The sequence below is a fragment of the Citrus sinensis genome, chromosome 4 (assembly GCF_022201045.2).
Source record: "Citrus sinensis cultivar Valencia sweet orange chromosome 4, DVS_A1.0, whole genome shotgun sequence".
NCBI lineage: Eukaryota > Viridiplantae > Streptophyta > Magnoliopsida > Sapindales > Rutaceae > Citrus > Citrus sinensis.
The window spans coordinates 16,324,480-16,334,721 of NC_068559.1; the positions used below are offsets into that span (position 1 = coordinate 16,324,480).

The 10,242-nt window shown below is 33.5% G+C and overlaps 1 protein-coding gene across 1 annotated transcript; it reads left to right on the forward strand.

Moving 5' to 3' along the window:
• Positions 1–2,450: 2,450 nt before the first annotated feature.
• On the forward strand, positions 2,451–9,917 carry LOC102626375 (DEK domain-containing chromatin-associated protein 1). Its single transcript, XM_006493180.4, has 11 exons — positions 2,451–3,369; positions 3,463–3,496; positions 4,621–4,700; positions 4,839–4,898; positions 5,135–5,245; positions 5,328–5,408; positions 5,506–5,571; positions 8,040–8,586; positions 9,009–9,106; positions 9,205–9,235; positions 9,323–9,917. Exons 1-11 carry the CDS (start codon positions 2,845–2,847, stop codon positions 9,490–9,492), a joined length of 1,803 nt encoding a protein of 600 aa, XP_006493243.1. The 5' UTR covers positions 2,451–2,844; the 3' UTR covers positions 9,493–9,917.
• The last annotated feature ends 325 nt before the right edge of the window (positions 9,918–10,242 follow it).

Below are 10,242 nucleotides of genomic sequence, written 5' to 3' on the forward strand. Positions count from 1 at the left end.
AAGCTACAACAATTACAAAATCGCCTTAAAAATTGTTTACCCAATCCACATTTTTTATCATTGGATTTACTAACATCAATGATTACAAATAAAATAGTCTTTAACCATGCTACATGGTCGATAATATTGAGGAAATGAGGTTGAGCCATATAATTCTCATTTTCTTTTAATAAAAGTAGATTTCTTACCGCATATTCGTGGGAGAAAATTCTCAAACTTAATGCTTGATAAATCTCTGGCTTGTAGTATCCTAACAAGCATATTGTTAGGGCATACAGTTTTTAAGAAATTATTTATGTAATCATGCTCAATCACTATGAGATACCACATATGATTGATTCCAAATAATTAACTGCTCAAACCAAAAAAAAAAAGGTGCAACACTACACATGGAATGTTGGGGATACAACTTTTGTTCCAAGTCATTCGTCATATAACTCGTCATTCATTGATAAGTGATGTCAAATTATCACATTAGTGATAAAAATAAACGCACAACAATTTACTAATGATATGTCACTTAAAATATAAATCTAAGTAATACTAAACTTATTCATTTACGATATTTTGTTCGTATTCTAACTAATGAGACATCTTATGCGTCATCCAGGCACGTTTAAGTTAGATTTGTAAAACTAAAATTTTTTAATGTAATACAGATGAAAATAAATAAATGATTATCTATCGGTTGAGAAACAATTGAGTATGCATACACATGAAAATATTATATACTTGATTGTTGTACGGGTATATTATTGCAACGGATTAACTAATTAGACAGCCTGAACTACATTGGTCAAGAAAGAAGTTATGTCTTAGATTAAGCACTTTACACTGCAATGATTACTGAAATCAATAATTGGGAATTTGGAAAGATTGTCACGTTCAGAGCATGCGGGCCAATGGCCATTGGTTAAAAAGCGTAATGAGTAGATAATATCGTTGTAGCCCTTGATTTTTATATTAAATATATTTACTTTTACAAGTTCTAAATTTTGATTATTACACACTAATTTTTAAATAGAATAAAAATCTTCATCAAGTTTGCGACACTTCATTAATCAAATACTATTTCAACAAGACACTCTTTCATTTGTTTGGTCTCTTACGGTATAAGCGAAAAGGTCAAATTCAAGCGTTAACATATTAAAAAAATGTTCATTAAGAAACAAAAAAAATATTTAGAAATAAACCTATATTTGGGTGAGTCACATATTAGTTATGTTAAAAATGTAGAAGCCTCAGTCATATTCAAATAATATAAATGTGGAATCATTTTCAAATAGAAAATTAGAGGGTAAGAACCATGAAGAGCACTAGAACTCTTACATTTGTGGAGGTAGAAGAACCGTAAGTGAGAAAGTTTTATCCAAATCAATACGAAACAACGTCATTTACGTCATCCATCAAAATACAAAGTTCATGGCAAACGATATCGTCTTGTATTAATTTGGTCGGTGCTTGATCAACTCTCATGCTATTTAAAAATTTATCCTAATATTAGCAAAAAAAAAAAATGAACACTTTGTTATAATATTAATTAAAGAAGGCTTATGATATTGAAAGGGAGAGCGGGAGGTTTGTATAGACAAATGAGAGAGGAAATCCCGTTGAAATTGCAAGTGAAATGTTTACAAAGGCTTGAAGCCAATTTATAGCAAAATAGTGACCGACCCTTTGAGGTGAGATTTGGAGGGAGGATGACGTTTGGCAGGTCAAGAGTAGAACTTCGATTCTGAGTTTTATTTACAGATCAGAACATGAGTTTTTGTTTTGCACGTAGAGCGTAACAGATGCACCACCAATCATATTAAAGAAAAAAGAAGTGGGGGATGGATAATTACACTATTCACAGTCAAGGTATAGCGACGACGATTGGTTTGGTGGTTTATTTGATATTCAACACGATAAATTTACAACTCTTATCGAACAAAACGTATTTAACCCAAAATAATAGGGCTATTGATGTTATCCCCAATTAGTGAGGAGGGTATCTTTAATCTGTTAAAATAAGGTTACACACTAAACTATTAAAAATATAAAATTTAACAAATTTCATAATTTGTTAATTAGTGTATTGAAATCAAATTTTTTTTATTTGTTAGTAGTATTAAAATAAGAATGCCTTCATTAAAGAATATATATATACACATTAAAGTTGAAGAAAATTATTAAACTATATAATTTAATAAGATAATAAAAATATACTATTAAATCATGTGATTTAATAGTTTTTATTGTTATTATATTATTAAACTAATCTTAGATTAGAATTTTTTTAAAATTTTAATAAATTCAGGGTCTGAATTAGAATATATAAAAATATTCTACTTCAGAATCATTAAATTTGTTAAGATTGGAGAACATTATTAAACACTTTTGGTTTATATTTACGTTTGTATATATATAAAATCGATTCGGGGTGGGGGGGGGGGATTGACACAGACGTTGTTTTGGCTCCACAGTTTTGGATCAGACATTTTTCGCTTTGCCGCGGTATAAAAAATTAAGCCAAAAATAAAAAGAAAATAAGCAAAACAACGAAAGCCCGCTCTCAAAATTTTGGCATAAAAATTTTTGAACCCCCGCCCCTTTTTTCCCAACCCGCCCTAACTCACATTAATTTTTTTTTCTCTATTTTTGCAATTAATTTTTTCTCTCTCTCTCTCTCACTCACTCACTCTGTTTCAAATCATTTAATTAAACACTCGACTTTTGATTTCAAATTACTCTCTCGCAAACCTCAATTCTGCGCGATCTCTACTCTAGGGTTGTGTCTTTGTTTTGTTCGTTTGAAAATTAGTTCAAACCTTAAAACCCTAGACTCAGGGGTTCGAAATTTCCATGGCGTCGGAAACCCTAGAAGAGGCGAAACAAAAAGAGGAGGCTGCTCCTGCTCCAGCTGAGGAAGTTGAAAAGAAAGCGGAGGCGCAGGAAGGCGCTAAAGATGGAGAGGCAGTAAAAGAAGAGAACAACGAAGAAGAAGAAGAAGAGAAGAAAGAGGACGAAAAGGAAACGAAAGAGGAGGTTCACACTGAGGAAGTTTCCGCGAAAGATGATGATGTCACAAAGGAAGGTGACGTGGCAGCGAAGGCGGAGGAGGAGACCAAAGACAAGGAGGAGAAGCAAGAGAAACCGGAAGGAGCGAAGAAGGGGAAGAGGTCGCGTAAAGCGGGCGTGAAAAAACCGAGCGAGGAATCTGACGAGCCGAAGAAAGAGAAGGAGAAGGAGAAGGATAAGGATAAGGAGAAAGTGAAAGAGCCAGTGACGCCGACTAGTGAGAGGCCCACCAGGGAGCGGAAAGTCGTGGAGAGGTACTCTGCGCCTTCTACTGGAAGGTCTGCGGCCAAGCCTGTGTCTATTGAGAAGGTATGGAACGCTAAAAAAATGAAAATTTTCTAATCATTACTTATGGATTATGTCTTAGGTTTTTTTTTTTTATTGGTTTTTTGGATTTTGCAGGGTCGTGGAACTCAGCTTAAAGATATCCCTAATGGTATGGATTTGAGATTTTGCTGTATTTTGTTGAATTAGTTAAAAGTGGTGCCTTTCAATTGCTGAGTTCTGGATGACTTACAAATGGGTTGGTTCTTGTTAGTAAAATTGATGAATTAGAACAGCTTCATTGTGTTAAGTTTTTAGTGTATAATTGGATACAATGAAAAAGGAAAAAAAAAAGTGATTGGAGTTAATAGAGCTGAAAATAAAGACTGCTAGCAATTGATTTGACTATTTTCTTTGAATCCTTATACTCAAGTGGAGGATGCTGTTTCTTGTTAGTGAATGTTAAAAGCTTGTGTTGGATTGTGTATATATTGTTGTGAAACTTCATGAATAGCCTTTGGTACTTGACAATCGTTAGCCGGACGTCCCTTTTTCTTATCTCTTGTGTTTGTTTTCTTGAGCGGTAGCATAACTGCTGGATGTACTGTAATCAATCGTGTTGAGTTTCAGCATAATTTGACTTGATGGTAGTGAAGAATAGCTGAGTTTAATTGCTGTTTCTTTTATATTTATTATCCCATATAATAGCTGAAAAAAAATCAGGTTTTGGAAATAGCTATTGTTTGAACACCAAATGATTAAATGAGTGTGACCAAAATGGAATCTAGCATGAATTGAGAAACATACAAAGATATGTCATTAATGGATTTTATGTCCCACACCAAATATCCTATTGACTATACTCCTCAACCATATCAATGAATCTTTGTAGATTTTGTTTGTTAGCAAACTTTTGGAATATGGTTGATAGAAGATGGAAAAAGCTGATGCTGCAAAACAATGAATATGGATGTCATAATGTCTTCATTCATCTTTTAAAAATGTTCACAATGCATTATAGTTTACAGTTTAGTACACATTTGGGGACAGAAAGATATCATCAGATTCTTTTACCCTTTAGATGATTTTCTGGATTTTTTTTTTAACTTATTAAAGTTATAGAATTGTTCCTAAGGCATTATAGTTAATGGTTCTAGGACACATTTTAGAGGACACACACGTTCTGATTGTTTTGCCAGGGATATGATTTGCTGAACATGTTTTAACTTTCATTTAACTTTGTTATTACAGTAGACTGGCATTTTTTTTTTGTCTGATATTTTAAAGCTGTTTCAGTGGCTTTCAAGTTGTCCAGGAGAAAGCCAGACGACAATCTGCATATGCTTCACACAATACTTTTTGGAAAGAAAGCCAAGGTGACTGAGTTTTGGCTTTGTTCTTGATTTGGTTTGCTTTACCCTTTTTTGGTACAGTACACTCGTTTGGCATAATCAAATGCTATGCTGATTTGCTAATAATACATCTGATGTGTCCTTGTGATTCTTGTTTTGCAGGCACAAACTTTAAAGAAAAATATAGGCCAGTTTTCAGGTTTTGTTTGGTCTGATAATGAGGTAAGTCTTGCTATATATTGGAGATTTACCCCTTCCATGTAAATAAAGTTTGCTTGGTTTTCTAGTATGTAAATGTATGTGGTTGTGTTTGCACTGAAAATTGATTTTAATTTCCTAATCGCAAAAAGGAAAGAATTTTCTTCTGGGACACATTGGATCAATGTAATGTGGAATCATGCTTAAAGTTTTTTGTTGTGGGTGGAAACCCTTTCAAAGTAAGTCAGTCCTTTCTGCAGGAAAAACACAGGGCAAAAGTTAAGGAGAAGATTGACAAATGTGTTAAAGAAAAACTGTTGGATTTCTGTGATGTGCTCAATATTCCAATAAATAAGGCTGTTGTAAAAAAGGTCAGAAAATAACCAGGTTGTTCCTCGTTTAATGTACCTTGTTATGGTTTATAGTTCTAATTGGGCTGGCTCATGTTCTTAGGAAGAGCTCTCTGTGAAGTTATTGGAATTCCTGGAATGCCCGCATGCCACGACTGACATTTTGCTTGCTGACAAGGAGCAGGTTCTCTAATATTTGCATGTTTTTGCATATGTAGTGCCTTAAGTAATGTTTAGTTTCTAAATTTGATATTGATGAAATTTGTGGTTCATCTTCTCAGAAAGGTAAAAAGCGTAAGGTCACACCAAGCAAAAATGCAAGTCATGGTGAAGCATCTGATGCCAAGGTTTGTTTTCTTGTTAGTAGTGTAGGAAATATTTTTAATCATGATTAACTAATTTCTTTGTGATGTTTTTAATGGATACTGTTTTTGGACATGAGCAATCAATTGGTATGTTCAACATTGAATTGATTTTGATTAAAAAGGAAAAAAAAACAATGATACTCAAAGGTATTTTCTGTTGAGTATTTGTACTTGAACTTTCCTTTAATGGTTCACAAAATTCAACCTCAGGATCTTATGTGTGTGATGATAATTTGAAAAATCAATCATGTATGATCTCCAAGTTAACTCTATCTGTTTAAACTAATGAGCCTATTCTTTAAATAAAAAGATAATAAGTGATTGGCTGGAATGTCTGTGTATGTGTAAGATTCAGAGGCATGGTTTATCTGACAATTTCCCAATTTTATGACTTTGAAAATATGTGATGGCTTTCTTACCAATTACCATCCATGTGCAAGCAATATTCATGCCAAATTAGTATGTAACAGAATGCAAGTACATTTTCACTTGCTGAACTGTTCTTAAGTTGTGGCACCAGTGATTCTGGAGAACCACTCTAGTTATGCTCTGTTGGATGCCCTAATTGATGACAGTTACAAAGTTGTGGCCCTGAGTGTTCTGATATTATGTTGCTTCTTGGGATCTTTTATTGGCTGGAATCTTGAGGCTGGCTCTCTTGATGTTAAGCTGGAATAGTCATTAGTACCATTTTTTTTAGTTAGCCACATATTCTGCTGTCAGTTGCCTCTTTATTGAATTTACTGAGTTTGTGATTTAATGAGGACTACTTGATTTGTCTAATATATAATTATTTATTAAATCATAGGTTTCCATATTTTAAGGAATTTTTTTTTTTGAGTGCCTTTCCATTGTTTTTACACTCTAATTGCTCAGTGTGTTTCTTGGTTCTGTTTGCTTGCACAGTTTATCTCAGTTTAATTGTTTTAATATGTTTCTGGTTATTCTATGTAATTCTCTGTCTACATATGTAAGTTCTGCCTCTTCATTTGGTTTATGTTATTTCAACCATCCATTCATTTCCTGCTTTGCTGTAGTGGCGGTGGACTGCTGTTCATTTTACTTATTATTATTTTTCTAATACTATTGTCATTATCTTGGAATGTACTAGACTTGTTTTATCTTTTGGTTCTTTGTAGCGCCCAACAAACATATTGTTTTGACCTTGTTGCTTCATTTGTTTTGATTTAAGTACTTTACTTAAGGGGCACTTAAGGGAACTTTAAAAAAATGTTAGTTGATTATTTGAACCTTGAATGATTAAAGTATTTGTTTGGGCCTCTTGTTTTAGTCCTAACATTTTTGCACAGCGCATTAATAAACTTGTGTGTTAGTCTTATTTTAATTGGGTTGTTAAATTTTCATCCTTAAGTTTTAGGATACCGCCATCCTTAAAACTGGTATTATTTTAATTGGTTTATATTTGGGTATAATAGATAGGTCTTTAGCACATTGCTTATGCAACAGCATTAAAAGTATAAGAGTCACTATAAGTTACTTGACTGTGATACTAACAGATTTATTTTTTTGTTTTTGGGGGGGGGGGGGGGATATAAACAGAAGTTTGTCCTATTAAGTTTTGGATGGAAAGATGAATAACATTGTTATAGTAATTGCTTCTAGGTTGATTTAGATATGAATATTTTTATCTACATTATTTGTTTTATGATATGATATTTCTTTGTCCTTCCCCTGTTGCTGGGATTGTAATAATATTATAGTTGAGTAGACTGTTCTGGTTCAGAAGAAGGCACTAATCTGGTGTGGTAGAAAAACATTCTCTTGTAGGGTTCTGGATTTGTCATGTGTTTTCTAATTGCATGTTTGGGATTGCTGTGAATTGTCAAATAATCACATTTTATACGAATTAGCACCCAAACTTTGTTTGGGTGGTCCTTTTTTTTATCTAACACACCTAAATTTAGTTTCTTTTGGGTCTAATTCACAAGCAGTTATTAAGTGACTTAACAATCCTCCACAATCTTAATGTGGTAAACTGAACATTTTGCTAATATTTAGTTGTCGTTGTGCTGGATATGTTGCTATGCGTTATTGAAGAATTATTAATGGGATAATGGTAATGTATAGAAATCTTGTGCTTAGGTTGCTCTCTCACAGTACACAGCCTATATAGATTATATTCAATGCGCATTCACTGTTATTGATTTTTGATTCATCTCATGAGAAGCCAATACATATGTATATTCTCCTTTTTGTAGAATTATTAAATTTGTGAAGTTAGGTGACAGGATCTTTCCTAATTCTCGGGGTTCTTTCTCTTTATCTTAAGGTGAAAACTTACAGGATGGCTGTCGCATTCATAATTTAATCTTAGTTTTTTGTCTGTCTCTGTTAAGTTATCCAACCATAAAACCTGCGATGTCTCTTCTTTTTGAGCGACTACTTTTTTTTTTCATTTGGTTTTAATTGTTATTCTTATTTCTTCATAGAAACGGAAGCAAACAACACAGCTTGGGGAAAAACGAAAGCAGTCATCTAGAGAGGAAGAAGAGGAAGAAGATGAAGATGATGATGACAAAGTACAGTCACCAGACACTAAAGATGATTCTGATGAAGAGAATGACACTGAGGCAGTACCAAAAGAAGAGAGTGATTCTGAGGAGATTAAATCAGAAGAAGAGGAAGATGAGCCAAAGGGAAAGAAGCTGAGTAAAAAGAATTCCTCCAAGAAGAATGCTAAGGATAGTTCTGGGGCAAAAGCAAAAGACAAACCTACACCTGCAAAAAAGGGCACCTCAACAAAAACAGAGAAAAGTCCTCCAAAATCCACTAAAAAGTCTTCTAGTTCAACTTCAAAGAAAGGCGCCACGGACGCTGATGGATCTGGTTCACTCTCTAAATCAAAGGGATCCACATCAAAAAAACAAAAGGTGGAAAAGGAAAGTGCAAAGGACACAAGTGTTTCTGCCAAGGAAAAGAGTACTGGCAAGAAGCAGTCAAGCAAGACACCAGCAAAGGTTTCTGCTAAGGATCAAGGTGCATTACTTTGTTTATTCTCTGTTAATCTTGATGCTGAAATTTTGGGTTTGCTTTTTAATTTTATTTATCTGGAAATGTCCACCTTTCAGTTTGGATTACGCTCTATCATGTTGATAATTAAAAAAAAAAGTATTATATAAACATAATGTAGATGTCAATTACTTAAAGAGAGAATGTTGTTTTGGTGCTAAGAAATTTCTGGAAATTAAGGAAAACATATAAATTATAAGTAGTACAAGATTTCCCTTGGACTTAAAATTAGTTATGTTATTAGAGAAGTGAACAATAGGAAGTGATTGGATAATAAGGATCCATTAGCATGTATGGAGTTTCGTTCTTCAGACTAAATTGGTGTTTAAAATCTTCTGGTAATGAAAGTTGGTAACTGAAGTGTTTCAAGTTTCATGCTGGAATGATAGGTAAAGGAAAAACTAGCAAGAAGGCTAAATCCGAACCCACCAGAGGAGAGATGCATGCTGTAGTTGTAGATATTCTGAAGGAAGTTGACTTCAATACTGTAAGTAGTTCCTATATACTGATGTTGCTGTCTTTTGATGAATTACAGTGTCATGAATCACCGCCTTCTAAAATTTTTTAATATTTGTTCTGATGCAGGCAACATTGTCTGATATTCTCCGCCAGCTTGGTAGGGTTTTATTATGTATCTGTTCATTTCAATTATGAGTGTTTTTAGTTCTGAGTGAGCTAATTGTATTAATGTGGGTTGTACTAGGTACCCATTTTGGTTTAGATCTAATGCATAGAAAAGCAGAGGTGAAGGATATTATTACAGATGTCATAAATAACATGACCGATGAAGAAGATGAAGGGGAAGAAGAAGACGAGGATAATGCCGAGGATGGTGGTGATGCTGATAAAGATGACGGGGATGATGATGCTTAATCAGTTGTGTTAGGAAACTACAAAGACACGTTCATGCGAGGTACATGGTGTGCTTACCAGATATCTCGAGGTTTCGACAGTTTCCTGTGAACGATAAACTGGTGGTGGTGGTGTTGGATCTAGTGGTCATTTCCAGATGAAACTTTCAACTCTGTTTGTTTGTACCATATGCATTAGTTACTCATAATTTACTGCTGACCTGTCCTTTGTTAGGATTTTTACCCCTAGTGTTCTTTTTTCCATTAAATTATCTTTCAATTGTATTTGATAGTTAGATTTGCTTTTTTATATTTATTTGTAGTGAATGGTTATTTTAGTTGGGCTGCAACTTTGTATTGTGTATTAGTAGGAATGGTGCTTCTGAGAACCTGCTTGTTGGCATACCATGCTAATTAATTATGGATTTGAAAATTTTGCAGCATTTATTTGATAATGTGATAATTTAGTCATGGTGCTATGCTGATTGTCAGTCATTTATGTAGGCTCGGCAATGAATTTGTGTTTAAGCATTTTGGTGTTTTTTTATTTTTTTTGGGTATTGTGTTAAATTATGTTTATTTGAAGTTGCTCGGTAAAAATGAGTACTCAAATTCATTTGTTACTTATTACATGTATGGTGTTATCTAAACTCGGCTCATGTCTATTTTTTAATTTAAAATAATCATCACAAATAATTGTTAACAGACCTTAAAAAATATCAAATGAGAGATTGTCTTGTGAATTAGAAAAAAAATCTTTTTGTCGTGCATA